The following is a 21,484-nucleotide window of genomic DNA, read 5'->3' as shown; positions in this document are numbered from 1 at the left end:
CAAACTGTCGTTAAAGATTTACAGTTGGCTCACATTTGGATTCCTACATGTTTTTCTTCTTCTGCTCTTGGAAGAAGTCATTACAGGCGACAGTGAGCGCGGCCACCAACACAACAAACTCGTTGAAATCCACCTCGTTGTCTTTGTTAGAGTCCAGGTCGTTCATGATTTTCTCCACCAGCATCGGATCCTTCTGAGACTGAAAACAAAACACAGAGGAAGAGAACGTTTAGTCTTTTCGCCTCTTAATGAGCTCCTGTGTTACTTGGACTTACAGTATCGACGCTTCAGATCCCTGTTTGAGCAATTAAAAAGTAGCTTCAACACACGCTGGGTTAATGTCGTGATATCAGTCCGTGCATGCAGGATGAGTAACATGCGGTTGTTTGATTGATATTGGAGCTTAATATCGACTTGAGGTAAAAGCAGCCATCCGTGTCGGCTGGAGAGCAGAGTGATGCTGCTGCTAAATGACCCGTGAGCTGCAGCTGATCACACTCACGGCATTTATTGCTTTACTCATTTGAGAAACAAGACATGGTTTTCCTTTTCCACCCTCTGACCTCCGAGGCAACGTTGATCTTTACGTTGCTGCATTCGTTAAAGACAATATTTTATAAGGTTGAAATTAAAATCCATTAACCTCATTACTTATTACCACCATACTGCGTGTTGTTTTATTTGATTTTCTGTTTTTAATGGTCAAAGAGACTCAAAGCTGGGTTTTTAACCAGTAGACAAATCGCATCAGGAATTCCTAACAAAAGCTACACACGTTTTTAATTTACTTGACTGCTATGTATGGAGCCGCCCTCAGGGTCATGGTGAGTTGTTTTTTTTAGGACTACTTTCATGTTCCCTCGCAATACTTTTCTCCCTCCGGCCTCTCCCCTGACGAGGTGTGTCTCTGGGCTTGTTAGGTAAAGCTGACAGGCTAATAATAATAATAATAACGCATCAGATAAGCTGACAGAGATTTTCGTGGTCCTGGTCGTCCACAGGACAAGAGGGGGGTCGATCGGTCTGATCTAGGCTGTCCTCCCTTCTCCCAGAGAGAGGGAGGGTGTCGTGGGCCACAATGAATTTACTGTTTAATCAAACCACAAAAGAGACGAGAATAAGAGTGATATTTCCTAAATGTATGTTCCATGGTTGCCTGGTGTTAATGGGTTGTGCTTGAGGTTGAGCCGGCGGCAGATTGTGGACCGTTGCCCCACCAGTAAACACACATATATATATACATATTTTAAATCTAGCTTATTTAATTTTAACAGTCGGAGAATTTTGCCTTTTCTCAAACCATAAAGGAACCTTAAATTTGAAGACACGTGGTTTTCAGAGACAGTAAAACTTCACAATTCCATTAAAAATAAAGCAATTTAATTTCCTTTTTTTAGACTTAAATACAGTTAAATCAATAAAATAAACAAGTAGTTCTAAAATAAACTAAAAGGCGATCTAAAGCAAACCTACAGATCCTGAACCAAGAGTCAATTAAAAGCTAAACTGAAAGACTAAACAGCATCGTGCTCCAGACGTGACTGTCCTCTACATCTTCCTTCTCCTTCTCAGTCCTGAAAGCATCTTTTTATTATTCCCCACCATAACTCAACAATATATATATACAGTAATCTATCAAGCCTCTGTGTTCGAGCGTCAAAGTTTCCTGTCAGAGGAAACTGAGGGTGAATGTTATGCTGCGGCTGCATCTATTCTCAGAGGTGACTACAGCCCGGGGGGATGTGATGACATCATGGGAGAGTCTATATTTGGAGGCGATATGGGCCACTGATGATGATGCGTGAGCACCTGAGGCTTCCCGTCCGCATGAGGGAGGACAAGAAGTGAAGATAAAAAAATATATCTGAAGGCATCAGAGGTTTTACTCCGAGTCTTCGGCCGTTTTGTGGACGGTCTCAATCATTTGTACAAACTGCTATCACACAGACCCAGGCTTATCTGAAATGACCTTATCCATCTCCTCCACAGCCTTTATTTCCCACAGTAGAGCCACCAGCGGTTACACTCTGACAGCAGGGAAGCAATCAATGAGAAAACAATTCCCTCAAACAAGGTCAGGAAGCTCTTTCTTAAATCATCTGAAAAACTGGTTATCGAATTGAACTTTTAGGCGAGTCAGGCAACAGCAAAGCATCGTCCACAGGGTTAAAATCCTTAATGAGCGTGTTTCCCTGATTGCTATTGGTCATTATAGATCCATTGAGGAAACACAGATGTAAAGGTCACACGTTGGTGCACGAACATATTCAGACGCTCTGAGTCCCGTCAGCACTTTGCTTCATTCTGTTAAAAACAAATGTGTCTGTGATCTCATCAACTAAAATGGTTGTTCATATGCAGGACGGTCGTATGTTTCCTCTTGGTAACACTTTATATAAACATCCTTGTAATAGGTGTTAGTTAATAGGTAATAAAGCCCTAAATAAGTACTTATAAGATACTTATTAACATTAATAAGTCTACACAAATGTTTTTACGTTCTGTTTAAAGACTGCTTAATAACATTATTAAAAGTTTGTAGTAATTATTTATAATAACATAACAGGTAAGCTCACTTCACTGAGCTTTTTTGGTGCTTTATTGAGATTAATACATATTTTATTGTGCATTTATAGGCAGATAACCATGTACTTACTAGCTACTGGATGCTAAGTGAGAACAACGCCCTATTAAGGTTAGTAAATTCTTTGTTATGCTCTTAAAAACCTTTTTTTTTTCTTATTAACATTTTAAAATTAACTTGTTATAGCTTCGAAAAACCTTAATTACCTGTTAAGACATTTTTTTAGTACTTACATGAAACTTGTTAACCGTTTATAGACTGCTAAATAACATTAATAAAAGCCTTGTGAGTTTCTAATAATTATTTATAATAACATAATAGGTAGGTTGCTTTATCCAAATGAAAAAATCATTAATTATGTATTTAATAACTATTTTTTTTATAGCTACTGGATCTAAAGTAAGAACATGACTTATATAGGTTAATAAATCCTTTATTATGCAGTTGACGTTAAAATGTTAAAAAAGAAGAAAAAGAAAACGATTATAAAACATTTATAAGCACTTGTTTACAGTTAATAGACGTTTAGAACGTTAATTAATGTCTTTTTAGTGTATTTATAATGTATACAAACCTTTGTTAAACCTCTATAAAGCTATTTTTGTTTATTTATTATTATTAAAAAAAAATATTATGCATCTAAAGCAAGAATGATGCCTTATTCAGGTTCATACATTTTTAATTATGCACTTATAAACAATTTTTTTTAAGATTTTTTTATAGCTGCAAAAGCACAGTTAACTGTTAAGAAGTGCATCGTTATAGATGATAAATGCACAATAAAATATGAATTAATCTTAATAGAGCAAAAGAACCCTTAGTAAAGGTTTAAGAAAAGTGTGAATCATAGTGTAACAAACATGTTTAGTGTTGGATTATAATACATTTATACTTCTTAGAAACCTGCAGTTTATAGATGCTTAAAGGGTAACTCCACCAATTTTCCACATGAAAGTCTTGGGGAGTACTGCTGCAATATGTAAAAAAAATAAGTAGCATAAAGCCTTTTGTGGCTCCAGAGGAAGCTGCATGTAATCTGGGAAAATGCCTCCAGTGATGTCCCTTGGTGACTGTTGCATTGTGGGTAATGTAGGCAGCAGGGTTTGAAAAGCAGTCCACTGGTCTACCAATTTTCCTTTAACACTGTTGGACTCTTTATGGACAGTTTAAAAACAAATTATCAAAATCAACCCAGCAGAACCAGACACATCACTTTTTTTATTCCAAACATTCTTCTTCCTTTTTAAAATGAGGAGCCTACATTACCCACGATGCAACTTAGTCACTGAGTGACATCACTGGAGGTTGTTTATCTGATTACGTGCAGCTTCCTAAAAACTTTGAATTTCTTTTAATGTTTGTAATATCATATAATAATATAATGCGTTACCGTTTACTTTTGGGAAGACTGTTCTCTATTCAGTGTAACAAAACTCTTAGCAAACAGTTCATCTGAATGTTTGACAATTTAAATTAAAATAAACGATAAACTAGAAGAACAACAACATAATCGTAATGCTAAATGTCGTCTTTACCGTGAGGAAGTCGGTGAGCTCGCTGTTCAGCAGCTGCTTTAACTCGCCCTTGTTGAGTTTGAATTTGTCTCCATCGTTTCCAGAGTAGTTGTAGAAAACTGTTATCAGTGCATCCATAGCACCCTCTAACTGGCTCGGCATTCTGCTGGGAGGATGAGGACGTCTTGCAGCTTCCTGAAAATGAAAGTGTTTAAAGATTTAACACATTTTAAAACAATAAAACTAAATGTATTGACATGAGAGTGAGAAACAGGCGTCGTGAGAGGTGTTGTTACCTGGTTAGAGTCCGGTACTGATGTGAGAAGAGACGCTGCGGCTCAGCTTGTTTATTAGGAAATGAGGACGAGCCAAGTGGGCGATCCGCTATCTTTGTGACGATAATTAGTTCCACAGGTGAGACTCCCATGGTAACTGTATTTCTTTCCAGGTTTTAATCAAGGCAGTTAAGTGAAAAACAAAACAAGTGCCAGTGTAACCCTGGAGCCCCCCTGGGTATTCATCAAAGCCTGAGCCATGCTCTGGCCTCCACATGTGTCTGCATCACTTACAGGTGATCCAGCAGTCTGAAACGCTTCATCAGAGGAGGATGAGTTCAGACCTGTCAGAGAAATCTGCTCTTACCTCATAACAGAAGATCAATGTGGATAATCTGATTGTTTAGTCTGTTGTTAAAGGCATATTTTATTTAATTATCAGTTTTTTTAATGATTCAATGATTCAAAAACATTTCTAAATGCATTTATTTATGTAAGACCCATTAAAACATTGGAGTATTGTTATTAATATGTAATATATGCAATGTGATGGCGTCCTTGCCTTTATGACTTTTGATTTACAGTAGGGGTTTCTGGCACAACTTCATCTTCTTCCACGGTGTATGGAGAAAAAAGCTCAAAAAGCTCCAGCAACACTTGTAGTACGAAGAACAAGGCTGCATCCAAATGTCCGGATGTCTTTTGATTTTGTGGGCGCGTTCTGCAGACTTCCAGAGAGTCCGCTTGGGCTTCAGACTTCACTGGACTTCACTGATTCAGTTACCCACAATTCATTGCAATACGGACATGACATCGTAGAATTTATTATGAATGTGTAAAACAATTACTTTATTATAACGTTAATTGAAATGTGTAGGCCAGAAATAATATTCGACCACAGCACGATACAGAAATATGTAGAAGTATAGACTGTAGAGGTTATTACTGTAGTCTTCAGGCCTGTCAGTGGCTTATATTTGCCACGCACTCTCACACACCCATAGACTTGACGTGATGACAGTGAACGCGTCACTGAACATACGACTGAAGCCCGTGAGGGCTCAGTCCACAAGTCCAGAGGGTGGAAATTTGGATTCCACCAACACAGACATGTTTCGGCTTGTGGCCTTCATCAGAGCCATCAGGACGATTGTGATTCACACATTTACAGCAGCCACATCCTGCTGGTTAATGAGAACCACCGCAATGTCAAGATTAACTGAAACATATGTCATGTATTTTGCTCAGGGGACACTACAGCTTTTTTATTTTTGTGTAGTTGGTGGACTGAAAATATTAACTGATGTTTTCCTAATCCGCTGTATGGTGCTAAATATTGTACTTAGGAACAATTTTAAGGTACTTATGAGTATGAGTGCACTGACGGTTGTAACATTGAGAGATCTTTGTTTCGTTACTGTGATGTTTTTTGTTTTAGATCTTGTGGACATGTTTTTCTGGATGAGACCAAAGACAATTTTCCTGCTCCAGCTGTACAATAAAGTTATTTCATTTCTATTCTATTACTTTCTTATTTATATTTGTAATATCAAGTGACATTGTATTTCTGAACATGTCTTCCTGCCTCACGACTTCTTATCAGTGAAACACGTCACACTTGCAGAGACGTGCCTCTTTGCCAGCAGCTCACCGTTCTCTCACTTTCACCTTGTGATTTCAAATCGTCATTTTTTCATTGCGGGGTTTATTTTTAGCGACGGCAGCTTTCACCTTTTGTCTTTCTGTGTCCGGACATGATCGTCCCTCCTCTGTCACTGTGTCATAACTGACAGCGGAGAATAACAGTCCATTCAGCCCTCAGCTCCCAAAGACACCTGAGGGGTGTCAGTTGTCAGGTGCGCCTGCAACTTTTCTTCCACTCGCAGCCTCGGCCACGGAGAAGATAAGAGAAGTTTCCATTTGTTAAGGTGATGAAACAGTTTCCCCTCACGGCTGCTTGTAGTAAATGATGTGCAGGACGGTGACCCGTGAAAGCCTTAACACAAAGTGACATCATGTCACTGAAATGATTTCAAGTCATTACAATACGGCTGCAACCACAACATGCTGAGTGATTTTAGATATCAGTGAGATGAACGTTACCCTCATATCGTATGAAGTTGCGGGACATGCATCAATAAGAACGATAGGAAATGATTGTGATATTAAAAACAGATTTTACTTTGTTTCTTTTATCAAAGAAATATGATCATAGGTCAGTTTGAGTCCAGATGTTCACAGAAACACTGAACAGATATCAAGCAGTACTTAAATGAGCCAAATACTAAAAACTACTTAATAAACTTCCATCCTCACATTCATGTTTGAGAGATAAATTCAAATATTCTGAGACAAAACAAAAAAATCACAACACCTGTTTTACACGAGGCTGCAGGTGTAAATGTGTCACTCTTGTATTCGTTTGTTTCACTGTACGTTAAACTTCATTTTATTCATTTATTACATTTGTTATCATACATTGTTGTTTTGATCCTTGGCTGTTCTGTTTGCCATCATTCATATCCATCTCGACATCACTGTAAAGGAGGAAACTTCCTCAACGGTCTTTGTAAGATAAAGATAGTTTATTTTAAAGCCCTGCTCACGCTCTTTAAGGGAATGAAAAGCTCTCTTCCTACCTTTACGACGGGTGATGTATGGTTTTATGTCTCCTCGTGTACCCTCAGGTCCTCTGCCGCCTCTTGAAGGTCACTACAAAGACAAGAGGAGATGAGGCTTCAATCTAAGCTTTGAAACGTCTCTCTGCAATAACATATAAAGACAGTTATAATATGAAAGTATGAATCAACTACTGGACTATGAGTTGATCATGAGGGGAAACGTACTTAATGAACTTTACATACAGAGGAAGGAAACCTTTTATTTCATTGCATTTTATTTTATTTCTATAAGCCATGCTGGTGGTCAGTTGGGTCGTCCCACCATCTTGTTTCAGACTGAAACATCTAAACATTATTGAGTGATTCTTTGACTTCTCATACCCCTCTGACTGCAGTCTCCTTTAAGAGAGGTAAGTCTCTGCAGGCACAAAGTGAGGGGTCATAACGAGCCTCACAGAGCTGCTATCACTGTTGTAGTCTTGTTTCCTTTTGTCTCACTGAGGTGTGAAATCAAACCTGCTGATGTTTCACTCTGACTCTGTATTCTCAGGTTTGTCCTCTTCTCTGTTCTGCACCAGGCTGACTTGAGGCTTTGTTTGGGTGGATGTAGTCTTGCACCTGTTGATGAGCCCTGACATGAATCTCTTCCTATTTTTTTCATGCCTTCAGCTGTGACGTAATGCAGCCTGAAGGAGCTTTTACAAAAAGGAGGAAATGAAACCATGATGAGTCTATTTTCACGACTCTGCATCTCTGCTCACATCTCAAAGTTTGTCGATGAAATGCCCATTATCACACTCAGTTAACAAACCACAGATATGTTGAAGTTTTACATTTCTTCAGGTTAAATGTTGTATTTTATGTTGTCACAACGTTGTGCTTGTGATCTGGTTAGGTGGTTTTGAGGCACAAAAAACGCTTCATAACTGTCTGGAAAAGATCATGTTTTGGCTTGAAATACTCGATTCTGTCATCACAAACAGCTGGAAATGTCCTGATGTCTCACTAAAAATATCCAGTGATTTCATGCTTACAAATGTTGAAAAAGCGTATCAATACCAACTGTTTATTCTGGTGACTAGGCTGTAATAAATGGATGCATTTAAAAAGTGCTTTTATCCGAACTTACACAGCAACAACAGCGAGCCATCATGCAAAGTACTGTCTTCACCTGCATTACAGTAAAGTCATGTTATTTTCTGAACATAGCAGTCTGTCCTTCTTGTTCTAATCACAGTAACATATTTCAATATCAAGGTATTTGGCCAAAAATAGTGTAATATTGGATTTTGCCGCCCAGTCGTCGCATTTATGAAATGTTTTGGAGGAGATTTAAAAATATCTAGATATTTACTGTGTATCGCAATAGAGCCTAAAAATATCAAATATTATTTTAAGACCATGTCTGAAGAATAAACCTTCAACCTCAACATGTTTGTGAGTTTAAACAGCTAAAATGTGTTGATGTTTCATCATATATCCTTTGATTGATCATATTCAGCTTTCGGTCATTCATAAACTGTTTACTCACTTTTTATACACATAAAATGAAACGTTCTTTAAATATCTCCTTACAGTGACATCATAGTGTTAAGTAAACCGTTTATCAGGTGGTTTTAGTGGTTATGAATGTAAAGAGAAGCGTTTGCTCGGGGACGAGCCTGATCCAACGTGTTAGCATAGCTTTGGATGTCACCCTGTCAGGATCAGTGTAAACAGCTGCTGGAGGATTTCTCATCATCTGACTGGCCGCTTGTAAAAGTAAGACCATAAAAGTATTTATTTGTTATCATATTACATCATTAATAAGCTCCCTGACTTTGTGAGTGTTAAAAACTTGATATTTGACCCAGGTGGGTGTGGTTTTGCAGGACACAGAAGTGCATGCTGCGTTAAGCTCTGACTGCATGTTATTTTTCAATAGTTTGTGTGTTTGTTCTCACATCTCTGTGCATGGAAAGTGATACTCTGCATTGTAAGACAGTTTGGATGGTTATAGAAGAAGATTTCTGCCGGAAAACCTTTTGGAAAAGTCGGCCTGTATGTGATAAAGATGCTCAAATACAGCCCCCCTGACAAATTCTGCTGGATGAATGGATCACTCATGTGACTTTTTACGTGGGCGTGAGTAATCAACAAATTACTTTGTTTTCAATGTTTTAGGCAATTAAACTACCTGGTTAGGTTTTGGCAAAGATCATGGTTTGGATTAAAATGATAAGTCAACGTGGGGCAGGAACAGCGATGATGTTAAATTACAAGTGAGCAGTGTACAATGTTTATTCAAAATGTATTTATATTGAACACGTCACGTTTTCAAAATTGCACCAAATTCAATACTTCCTCAGGTCCTCAGCAACAAACCTGCCAAGTGTGAAGTAGATCGGATGAAAAGTTCAGATGGACAGATGGACAGTTCCTCGCTTCATAGTCAGGTGTTCGATGTGCACATGTTTTAATGTGTGGAAGATTAGCAGCTACACAAAAACAAAGCATTGTACTGTATGTGTCGACAGGAGTTCATTGCTGGGTCATATACAGCAGATCTGTTCTGCAGTACAAATCCACCCGTATTGTGTTGAGTAACAAAAACCACATTAAACCTCATCAATGAAGTACAGAGAGCATTAAAAAGAGCTCTCTGGAGCTGGACTGTGTTTCTCAGACCTGCAGCGGCTGCAGAGCTCAGTGGACGTGTCCTCTCCCTCGGGAGTGAGGAGAGTAGTCTCACACCTTGTCATCGTCTCCTCAGACACCTACATGTAGTGCTGCATGTTAGTGATGTGGTGAACAGTGAGTGAGATTGTCATTATTTTTACCAACACTTGTCTGGCAAGTGGTGGCACAGAAGCCAAAATGGTTTGTGATGGTCCGTGTCCACTGCAGCAGTTGATCATTGTGGCACTGAAGCAACTCGTCCTTATCGTATCTGACAATGTGCCGACAGCCACCCTCTATTTCTTGGAGGGGGTCGATACTTTTGGATGTGACGAGTCAGTCGGAGGCCAGGTCTTCTACCTCGAGCTGACAGTTATTTTTGACTTCACAGTTTTTCCTCTGGGTTTGACTTGAAATGAAAACCCCACAGGAAACATCCAGCCTCAGGCCGATGCAATAAGAGTCTGCAGAGAGCGTGCAGCGCTCCGTCTCACTGAATGTCGTCATGAATCACTGACGTCTGGAATTTCACAGGCCTTTTGCATTTTGATTCAATGTCTCCTCACATATTTTAATGAATGGGCTACACTCATAACACAGTGGCTGTGAATTAATCAGAGAAATATCATTACTATGGAAATAGAAGTAAAGCTAAAAACAAGGATAACAAAGCTGAACAAAGATCAAAAGATAAAATATACACTGCACTTTATCTAAGGGGTCAGTGTTAATAAAAAGCAGCAATGATTATCCTAAGTTGTCTTCATTCATTGTTTTGTTGTCCTCTGTGTCCACAGTGTTTTCTTGATTGTTACTGCCCTCTGTTGGCTGTTCAGTGGTATCAACCTGTTGCTCATCAGATGTTGATATCTAACCTGTTCTGTCCTGTGTTCAGTGAGTATCATGTGCACTGCAGACAGGATGTAAGTGTTTGTTTATACTTTATACATGCATTTTGTGTTGCCCACAGTGGGTCCACACTGTTTACACTGCACACAATAGTCTCATATCCTGTTTCTATAATACAGTTTACTGATGAACATTTCCTACTTAACCCCAAGAGCAAAAACACATTTTTTTCTCTCACTTGTTGGACTATTTAGGACTGGACCTGAATATTCGACTATTCAGATATGCGTGTATTTGATAGGTATTCAGTTTTTAATTTTGGGATTTGGATATTCGTTTTTTTTGTGTTTTGTTGTTTTGCTGAATGTTCTGCAAAATTAACTGTTCTTATGTCACAAAAGGTGCATACCAACAGCAGCAGGGTTTCCAATACATTTATTTATTTTAGGTAACGGAGACCACGGACATGTGAAGTCATTTTGGGGACACTTCCATCTGTTGCACTAACCCTAACCTGAGCAGATGAAAGTAGATTGTGAACACGAAAATAAGGTAGCGAACTAAGCACATCTGAAATGCTGAATCAAGCAATTACCATAACTAGAGATAAGGTAATGTAGCCTATTCTTTCAAACAGTTTAAAAACTCGAACCTTAAAAGGACCTATTTGTAATAAATATCAATATTTGAGTCTCACTACCAACTCGTCAAAAACTGACTCTTTGGGATGGCGGCCGACCCGTCTGACAATCCCAAAGTGTCATTATTTGATGAACTGAGACTCAAAAATCAACTTTTCTCACAAATAGGACAGAGCTGACATATGCACAGAGCTGTGACAAAAGAAAAAATGAAAGTTACAACATCATAAAAGTGTTTTTAAACTGTAGTACATTGGCAATATTTATTCAGGTGATTTAGATGATATTGATAGATGGCAGAGAGGAAAAATATGTGTTTTTGATTTTGGAGTGAACTGAACCTTTAAGTTTTAGTTCGATTTTTTGGTCATTTATAAGAATCCAGGAACTCTTGGATATGTTTCGTGGAGTGAGGATTGGACAGCTTAACTGGCACAAATTCACTAGTTTAAGAAAATTATATTAGCCAGATGTTCCCCATATCACTATATCCTTAATGAGTATGAATATTTGCAGCTGAGTCATGTCTGTATTGACAAACTAAAACCTGAAAAAGAATCTGTTTAATGTTTCTGTTGATCTACTGTTATGAAGTGTTGACAGCCTGCACACTGCTGCTGATTCTGATGGAAGCTTATGAAACATAACTGATAATAGTATGAAAATATCAGTTTATATTATTGAATGTCTGACTGTAACGTGCACAGAATCACATGATGTTTATTAAATCAAAATGACTGAGTCACACCATAGAGACGAGAGCGGAGGTCGCTGCTGCAGCTCAGCTTCCAACAATGAAATCTTTTTTTCTGAGAACAAACTCAAACTGAGCAAAAAGCCAACGACAGTCTGACATCTGAGAGGAAGTGCTTTTGAGTTCACGTCCCATTTGACAGCTTTTTCGATGATTAATTACTCTTCAGTGGGCTCATGTTGCGTGTGTATGTGTGTGTGTTTCATAATCTGGGAGTGAGGGAAACAGAAGCATTAATAGGCTGATTATTAGCATGCAGCGTGAATATGACTCGCTGTGTTTAACTTTTCATTTTCATTAGATTCATTTGAAGTTACAGGTTTAAAGACACGTCCCCTGGTTTTGGAAGATAAAGTCAAATTCAGCAGTAGGCGGAAGCTCTCTCTCCAGGATTTGGTTCAAAGATTGGAGCTGTTGTGGCCCGGCTCCTGAGTCCTGGCTGCCGTCCTTGTGCCCATGAAAAAGAGCCTTTACAGAGTGGCTTCTTTTAAAAACACAGGGGGTGGGGGGGTGGAGGTGGGGCTTGAACATACATAAGAGGCTAAGACGGCCCGCCAGTCCAATTTGCTGTTGCTTAACCTATACGAGGAAGCTGATTGGACCTTTCCATTCATTTAGAGCCTCTTTATTCTCTCCTGGGGCTTGTTAGAAAGTAATCCTCTTGGATCGGCCTTCAATTGGAAGAGAAACACTGCGTTAGTGATGGGCACAGGCTGGTTACTCAGTACTGAGGCTTTATCCTGGATGTCGAGTGAGGACAACGTGACTGGGGGCCAGCCCCAGGGCTCGGTCCTGCAGCCCTTCTGGGACTACCTCCACCAGAACCACCATGACCTCCTAAGGAGCCCTCCCTTCCCCGTGGTCCTCTCCGTGACCACCTACTTCCTCCTGGTTGGCATCTACACTGTGCTGGACCTGCTGGCACCCACCTGGCCCTGCATTAACCGCTACAGGCTCCATCCGGACAGACCCGTCACCTGGCAGAACATCTGGACCACCCTGGGTGTCACCATCTACAACCACCTGCTCTACATCTTTCCTTCTACGGTCGCCCAGTGGCTGTGGAGGCCGCCCACCCCGCTGCCCCGTGAGGCGCCCACTTTCTGGAGCTTCATCCTGGGCATCCTGGGCTGCATGGTGGTCTTTGACTTCCAGTACTATGTGTGGCACCTGCTGCACCACCAGGTGCCCTGGCTGTACCGCACCTTCCACGCTGTGCACCACCAGTACAACCAGACTTTCAGCCTCGTCACCCAGTACCTGTCCGGCTGGGAGTTATTCAACTTGGGACTCTGGGCTACGATAGACCCGATACTGCTGCAGTGCCACTGCCTCACAGCGTGGGGCTTCATGGTCTTCAACATCTACGTCTCCATCGAGCAGCACTGCGGGTACGACTTCCCGTGGGCACTCCATAACCTGGTGCCCTTTGGCCTCTGGTGTGGGGCGCCCAAGCACGACACTCACCACCAGCGACCCAGCACTAACTTTGCCCCATTCTTCTCTCACTGGGACTGGCTGGGGGGCACACACACTGTGCCAACTCCCTCCAGCCACGCCGCAGCCGGAGAGCCAGACAAGACGAAATGTAGAAAAGACTGAAGAGCTTGAGTTAATCTCTCACTGACTCCGTCTCTCTTTTACTCAAACTGCCTCTTTTGTACTCGCTCTCATTCCAGCACACTTGTTTTTTGTCTCCTCTCTGCAGTTTCTCTCCTTCCCGTCTGTTTGGTATTATTATATTGATCACCTTCCACTGCTCGCTAACAGTCTAGGAGTTTTGATTATCACTCTAACATTTCTTAAACTGTTGTCTATGTCTTTTTAATGTGAGTGTACTGTCATGTTGTCTCAGCGGCATTCTCAGGTCAGTTTCCTTACATGTGCGACATGTTTGAGCTACCTTGACAAATAAAAGCAAAGTATAAAACCACTCACTTGCCAATTGTTTCTTTGTGTGTCACTGATTAGGTCCTATTGAGTATTATTTTGTGATTGTAGGTGGTGTGATCTGTCAGACTGATCACACACGTTAGCACGTACATTCACTCTCTCTCCCTCCTCAGCTCTGACCCTCGCTCTCCAGCATGAATAGTGGCCTTTTAGCTGCATCCCAGTATGATGCGTGGCCGCAATACTAATCTATCATCCTCTCTGAGAGACAAAACGCTCCTACTGTTTACTGTTATTGATTAAAACACAATTATAAAAGAAAGACAATATTATTGTTATGAAATTTTTTTAATGTAACAATAATAAAATTAATATTTTGTGGAGGTCTTTGGGTTATAGCAGCAGGGTTATTGTTTTAAATATCTCACTGTGTTAGGACCAACAGAGGTTACTGTGAGAGTCAGCTAAATTAATTCTTCATTAGTTTTAATTGTAGTTTAATTTATTTACACTTTTAAAAAATATTTAAATTGAATTAAAGGACGTACAGGTAAGAAAACTTATAAGTTGGATATATTACACTACACTTATATATACATACATACATACATAAATAAATACATATATACAGACATGTACTCAAATACTTGAATCCACTTAAGTAGAGTAACGTAAAGTGTGTATATATATATATATATACATATATATATATATACACACACACACACTCAAGCAGTCACAAAGAATATTTTAAGTATGCAAAGTAATATGTACATATATATACACACATGTTAGATATACACACGCTTTGTGACTGTGCTTAAGTAGATATTACTAGTACTTTGTTAGTATACTTAAGTATAGTTTATCATGTTAGTGTACTTAAGTATACTTTAGTATAGTTAACTTGAGGTTAACTTTTTGCATTTACTCCCTACATCTTCGCACAAACATCTGCACATTCTACTCCTTACATTTTCAAACCAGGCATATTTTGAGGTGAATAATCTGATTTATTATGGATTTTCTTACGTTGTTGCTGCTCAGGACGCTTTAACCAAAATGTGACTATTTGACGTCGTGGGAATGAGACTCATGGTGCGTTCCAGTGGTGTCGGAATAATCCAAACAACATTTTTGCGATTGGGAAAATTCACATGAACCCTTAAATTGGAGCAACAACTCGGAAAGATGGAAAACATTTTTGTACACCAGTTGCCGAGCTGACGTCGTATGACAGTGAAACATGGCAGAAAAAAGTTAACATTGACTTAACGGTAACACGCATATTTGTGAAATATATTTCACGGCTTCCATGATCAGTTTTCTTTGCTCTTCCTTGTCACTCAAAAAACGGAATCAGTTGTCAACGTGTTGTTTAAACGCTCTGAGGGAGAAAATGCTAAACATCCTCCATGTTGCTCCCACATAAAGACTTGACGCACATGAACATCGGAAAAACGACTTCTGAAATCGGGAAGTAGAACCATATCCGAGGGGCACGTGAATGCAGCATCAACTGTCATTGTGGTGCGTTTAGGAACAGCTGGGACAAATCCCACTGATTCTACCGTTAACTTTAATAGTCTTATATTAATATGACGTGAGCTTCAGTTAGCTTTGACCACAAATGTCCTTCAGAGGAGACTTTTTACTCTGATACTCTGAGTACATTTCAGAGCCTGTACTTTATTGCTTTTACTGGTGTAAAGAAGTTGAATCAGTACTTCTACTTTTACCAGTCTTTTTTTTTTAGACGTTACACAAGTTCAAGTATCTGAACCTCCACCTGAGGAAAAGATGTGTGGACTTTGACACCTCTGCTGCTGTTTAAACTGTCATTTAATGTCACTCACCGTCAATGTCACAGGTGCAGCTTCTGTCCAGTGTGGCTGTCTGTTCGCTCCCCGCCGCATCCTTCCGCACCTTGAAGGCATCAGTCACCCAGTCTTTCAAATCAACGTCAAAGTCCAGGAAATTGGATAAAAAAATAATAATTCAGCCTCTTCACTAAGGCTTGAAAACAAGTCTGCTAGTAGTAGTCTGCGTCCTGTCTGTATCACGAGCCACTGCTAACGTTAGCTAAAAAACAGTTAGGGCTAATTAAAACCCGGGAAAGTGTCAAAATCATCACAGCTAATAAATGATGTTCCGAAAAGGTGACGGCTTCCTCCAGGGTTGCTTTTAAATGTCCACCGCATACAGTTTACATCCTCCAGCACTTGCAGCTCCTGTAGCTCATATCGGGATCCAGTCGCGGGTGAACTAGCCGCTGTACACCTCCGTGATCCCGCCGGGCCGAGCGCCCAGGGCCCGGCTCTCCGCCCGCTGCCCGGCGGCGTCCTGCCGCTGCGCCGTTAGCTTAGCGGGGCTGCTAACTGAGCTAACTGTCTGCTGGCTAGCTGGTAGCTTCCACCTGCTCGGTGAAAAAGGGAAACCTGAGTCTGAAACAAGTTAACCTGAACTATTAAGATATTAAAATATAAGTTTTTATAGAAGTATCTCCTAATTTAGGCTCCATTTTATAATTGATCTTGTAACATTCTACGTCACCACCGAGGATGACATTCGGAAAGTTTCATTGGATGAAGGCGATGTCAGTTTTGTGTTCTGGTTGCTGATTGGAGCATCACTTCACGTGTTTTGGCCCTCGGAGGTACCCGTCCTCCTCTGCCCTCCTGCCTGCGCCGCCTGATCTGGCCTGCAGGTGTCGCTGTTGAAGCATTTTTATTTTAATCAGATTTTTAAATAATTAATTTTTTTAAAGAAGACAGATGAGTCTTTTTTGCAAATGATTCAGAGATTTAGTAATGTTTAATTGTTAGCATTTACTCTTTTTTTTTTAGATGTTGGTCTCCTCTTGTCTCTCAAGAATGGTGGGCAACATCTGCTGCTTTGATGAAGATATATATCCAGTATGCACAGTATATATTGTTGTATTTTATTTATTTATGTATTTTTTATACCAGCCAAAGACATTTAAGAATGGACTAGTTTGTTCATAATGTATCTTTATATGAATTTACATTTTTCTGATTTTAGGTTTAACTGGCTGTATATATTTTTTTTTATATAAAATGTCTATTTATACAGTAATGCTGTTGTCTTTTGAATGCTTTTTTAAAACTATTTTTTAAATCAAATATTGTTATATTCTTATTCCATGTTATACCTGCACCAAGGATATTTTAAAATGCATTGTTGTCTGTTTGATTGTAAATTTAAATGACATAATGACATCAATATATGATTGGCTGCCATGTTGAAAATGTGTTTCTAGTTTCTAGATTCTGGATATACCATGGCTATGGACATGTACACCGGTCAGCCACAACATTAAAACCACTGACAGGTGACGTGAATAACATTGATCATCTCATCACAATGTGATGTTCTGCTGGGAAACCTTGAGTGCTGGCATTCATGTGAATGCCACTTGACACGCACCACCCATCCAAACACTGTTGTGGACCGAGTACACCCCCTCATCACAACAACACTACCCGATGGCAGTGGCCCCCCAGCAGGACAATGTGCCCTGACACACACACACACACACTGCTCAGGAACAGCTCGAGGAACACAATAAAGGGCCCGAGGTGTTGACCGGGCCTCCAAATTCCTCAGATCCCAATCTGATCGAGCATCTGTAAGACGTGCTGGAGCAGGTCTGATCTGTGGAGGCCCCACCCCCCAACATACAGGACCCAGAGGATCCACTATAAAACGCCCTGGTGCCAGACACCACAGGACCCCCTCAGAGGTCTGAAGTCCATGTCTTTACAGGTCAGAGCTGTTTTGGCTGCACAAGAGGAACCTTCACAACATTAGGCAGGTGGTCACAATGTTATGCCTGATCGGTGTATAATCACATGTACTTAATATATTTGTACTAGTCACAAAATCAAATATTGTTCAATACAAAATCTTCTCACATCAAAGCTTATCGAGTCTCATTTTACATGTAGACAAAGACAAAGAATCAGTCAAGTTCATGTCCTGTAACTGGACTCCACTATAAATGGAGTATTGTAATGAGTGCTGTCCTGAAGATTAAGGTACGTTGGTACGTGAAGGTTATTTATTTGTCTAGTTTAATGAAAATGAACTTGAGAATTACAAACAAAGAACTTCTTAAAAACATCTGTCTGTGCTCACATGCCTCACTTTATAAATAAAGGTAGATATCTGAAGAATGTTTAAGTAAAAAACAGCCAGTTTATTACATTTCAGGAAAAGTGGAGAGGTCGACAAAACCTGGAGAAAGTTAATCTGAGAAAATGTTTAAGAAGATAAGCAGGAAACAAGCTTTCCCAAACGATGATACAGTAAGTGAGGTATTAGAATATTATGTTTTAACATTATATTAAAGCCTATAATAAGTATAAAAGTAAAAAAGTACTAGAATTTCTCATCATTTCTGCATATAATGTGTAGATAAAATCCAATTCTGATGAGGTACTGCTGAGGTTTTAGTTACATTTCATGCCAGCAGAGGTCACTTTTCTACGGAAGCTTATTGCTGCCACAACAGAAAAAATAAAAACTGATCAGTATCACGTTATAACGTGATGCTGATCATGAAATAACGTGATGCTGATCATGAAATAACGTGAAACTCATCTATGAAACAGAGCGCAGAGAACGGCTTGAGGAACATGGCTCATGTACACAACCGGAGTAGATCATGTGGGGACTATACCTCCGTCCGAGACCATTATTTATTGTGTTATGAGATGATAAGTTTCACGTTATTTCATGATCAGTTTTTATTTTTTCTGGTGTGGCAGCAATCGCTTCCGTACTTTTCCTCCCAACACAAATCACAGTAAGAAAGCTACAAACACCACAGATCAAACAAAGGCGGCAGCTTCTACCATACTGATGTTAACATTAATATCCAGCAGAACAAAACATACACACTTTTCACTTTGTGCAGCAGCAGGTCTCAAGATACGACACAGGAAGTGCAGTGTTGTGGTGCTGTGGCTGTGACCCGACCACACTTCAGACTCTCCTCTCTTTGTTGTCATTCAACTGGCAGTCAGAACCGGTTTGACGTGTTTCTGGTTTACATGGGAACTGACTGTTGAAACAGGTCATGTGTATTTTAGAAACACTGCATGTTTTCGCCTCGAGCGTGTCTGACTGTGTGTGCTTATTATACTAATTATTCCAGAGCTGGGATCTGAAGTGTGAAGTAAACAAACAGACTTTATCACCTCTGGTGGTTAAAACATTGATCTCAGACTATTTCTTGTTAAAAGACTCATTTTATAAAGATTGATTCTGTTGAAGTTTGATCTCCTGTGATTTGGTAAACAAGCTTTACTCTTTAAACTCAATGTCATATCAGTGCAAAGCCTCATTAGGTTAGGATCTGTTATACCTCCAGAAGCTTATGTTTGCACACCTGTCAGTTTGTTGGCTGGTTTGTCAGCAGGATTACACAAAAAGTACTGAACAGAATCCCACGAAACGTGGATAAAAGATGGATCTCAGTCCAGAGTAGTCCACTTTAACTTTTGGGACGGATGCAGGAATTTTTTTCTTACTTTCTGACAAACAAATATGTGATTCACGACACACGTATTTGTCTCTCTTCGTTCACTAACATACAGAGTTTTTCTGAAATGTGGTCCCACGAGTTTCACCTGAAGTCCTGTGACCTCAGCTCTCTCGTGGTTACAGGACTGTTGCAACTTACGAGAAGCTCGAAGCATAGCATACATGTTGCAATGTGGAAATATGTGGAAACAAAACCCACCTTGCATACGTGTGTATTTGTAACAGTGTGTAGCACTGACTCTGACGAAAAGTATTTGAAGGGTCTTACACAGCTCATAAAGTATTGATCAATGAATCTCCTCACTGTCTGTTAATTCAATTTAACAACAGTGATCCTGTTTTAAATCTGCTCATGAACGATCACACAGGTGATTTATTGTCGCCGCGGTCACACAGTGTAACTGACTCATGTTTGAAAGCAGCTGTGTGAATGTAACAGGGAGTGGCTCTGTCCTCTACATGTGAAAAGGAGGTATTTTACTCAAGAGTGCTGACAAAAGGTAAGACGACACTCTGCGACAATCATTGACCCAGACAGCCTGCAGCTCTGCCTCCACTGGCCTTTAAAACAGGAAGTTATCAGCACTCACAGGCCGTGTTTACCTGGGGGAGGGGGATGACTCTCTGGGTGGGGTTATCACTTCACTACATCTTATCTAGATGAACAGAGCATTCAGTTTGGTTCACAGGAACCCTTTGTCGAGTGTCTTTTCGAGGACAATCTGTTGTTTGAAGCAGATTTTAATGCCAAAAATGCCAAAAAAGTAGAGCAAAATGAGCTTTCATGATGGAAAACCACAACAAAGATGGAGCCGTGGCTTCAGGCTGAGTGTTTGGTAAACAGGCGAAACTCGTGGGCGGACGACCCGCTCGGGTCATCCGGTCTACGTGTCTCTTCATGCTCTGAAACCTTCCTTGCACTCTGACCCACTTTCTCTCTGCCTCAACGACTTAGTGAACACTGAAGGACTTTATCTAAAACAAAAAAAACTCGTCTGAATACTTTATACAAACAAACAGCTCATCACATTCCATGAATTCCTCACGAGAGAACGATCCGTGACGATGAGTCGCGTCCAGCCCGGTGACTCAGTCCACGCAGGAATCCAACGGGTTACACAATACGACAGGAGTTTCACAGATACTGCATCCTGTTTATCATTTATAAGAGAGACGACGTGACGACATCACCTTTGTACTCATAAACTTTAGCACAGATGGTTAATAACAGATAAAGCGTGTTGCAGGCTGCAGGAGCCAGGACTGAATATTAAACACACCTCTGCTGTCGGTGATTTGACTAAAGCTACATACAGGTCATAACTTTATTAATACTCTCTTGTTCCATCCATGAACACATCAGGCTGATTTACTTCTTTTACGACTGATCTCATTCGCTTTAAATGGTCGTCAGTGCAGCGAGCCAGAGCTGCGACAATCGATCGAACAAAGTCTAAATTATCTTTGGGTTGTGGACAAAAACAAGACATTAGAGGACGAAACACCGATCGACAGTTTATAGACCGAACAACTCATCGATTAGCAGAGAAAATAATCACCAGATTAAATGACAATAACAATAATCTTTTCTCACATCCTTAATATTTATAATATTTGCAAAAGTACTATGTGCTTCACCCTTCATTTACAGTCCCCAGTTAGTTACAGTGTAGGCCCTAACTGAAGCCCTGTGTCTTTAGCCTATATTTCTTTACATTTTGGGGGATTAGCTCCATTAAAAGTATGCAGAATTAGCCATTAGCACTTCCTGTTTGCGGTGTACTGATGGATGTACAGACAACTATCACGAAATCACTTTGATACTGAAGAAAACCAAAAAACATGAAGTTTCTCAAGCAAGTTCTGCAGTAATAAGGAGCGTCTGTTTCCTATGGTTTCCAGTACTCCTGCGAGGACTGTGTGATTCCAGCTTGTTAAATGTGAATGTTTTCTGGTTCCTCTCCTCCTCTGAGACAGTAAACTGAATATCTTTGGGTTGTGGACAAAACAACGAACAACACAAACATCTTTAACCATTTTCTGACCGTACTGGATGTCCTGACTTTGATGCTATACCTTGAACAATATGGATATTTCATACCATGTTCGATACCACAGGGAAACATC

The 21,484-nt window shown here is 40.1% G+C and overlaps 2 protein-coding genes across 2 annotated transcripts; one reads left to right on the top strand and one right to left on the bottom strand.

Moving 5' to 3' along the window:
• s100z (S100 calcium binding protein Z) lies at positions 1 to 4,713 on the bottom strand. The gene is made up of 3 exons (XM_073478169.1): positions 4,395 to 4,713; positions 4,120 to 4,293; positions 1 to 199 (listed from the first exon to the last, which is right to left on the bottom strand). Exons 2-3 carry the CDS (start codon positions 4,258 to 4,260, stop codon positions 44 to 46), a joined length of 297 nt encoding a protein of 98 aa, XP_073334270.1. The 5' UTR covers positions 4,261 to 4,293; positions 4,395 to 4,713; the 3' UTR covers positions 1 to 43.
• Positions 4,714 to 12,598: 7,885 nt separating this feature from the next.
• ch25hl2 (cholesterol 25-hydroxylase like 2) lies at positions 12,599 to 13,498 on the top strand. The gene has a single exon (XM_073477574.1). It carries the CDS (start codon positions 12,599 to 12,601, stop codon positions 13,496 to 13,498), a length of 900 nt encoding a protein of 299 aa, XP_073333675.1.
• The last annotated feature ends 7,986 nt before the right edge of the window (positions 13,499 to 21,484 follow it).

Source organism: Pagrus major, chromosome 12 (assembly GCF_040436345.1).
Source record: "Pagrus major chromosome 12, Pma_NU_1.0".
NCBI classification, from domain to species: Eukaryota; Metazoa; Chordata; class Actinopteri; order Spariformes; family Sparidae; genus Pagrus; species Pagrus major.
This window is presented reverse-complemented; position numbering and strand designations above follow the sequence as displayed.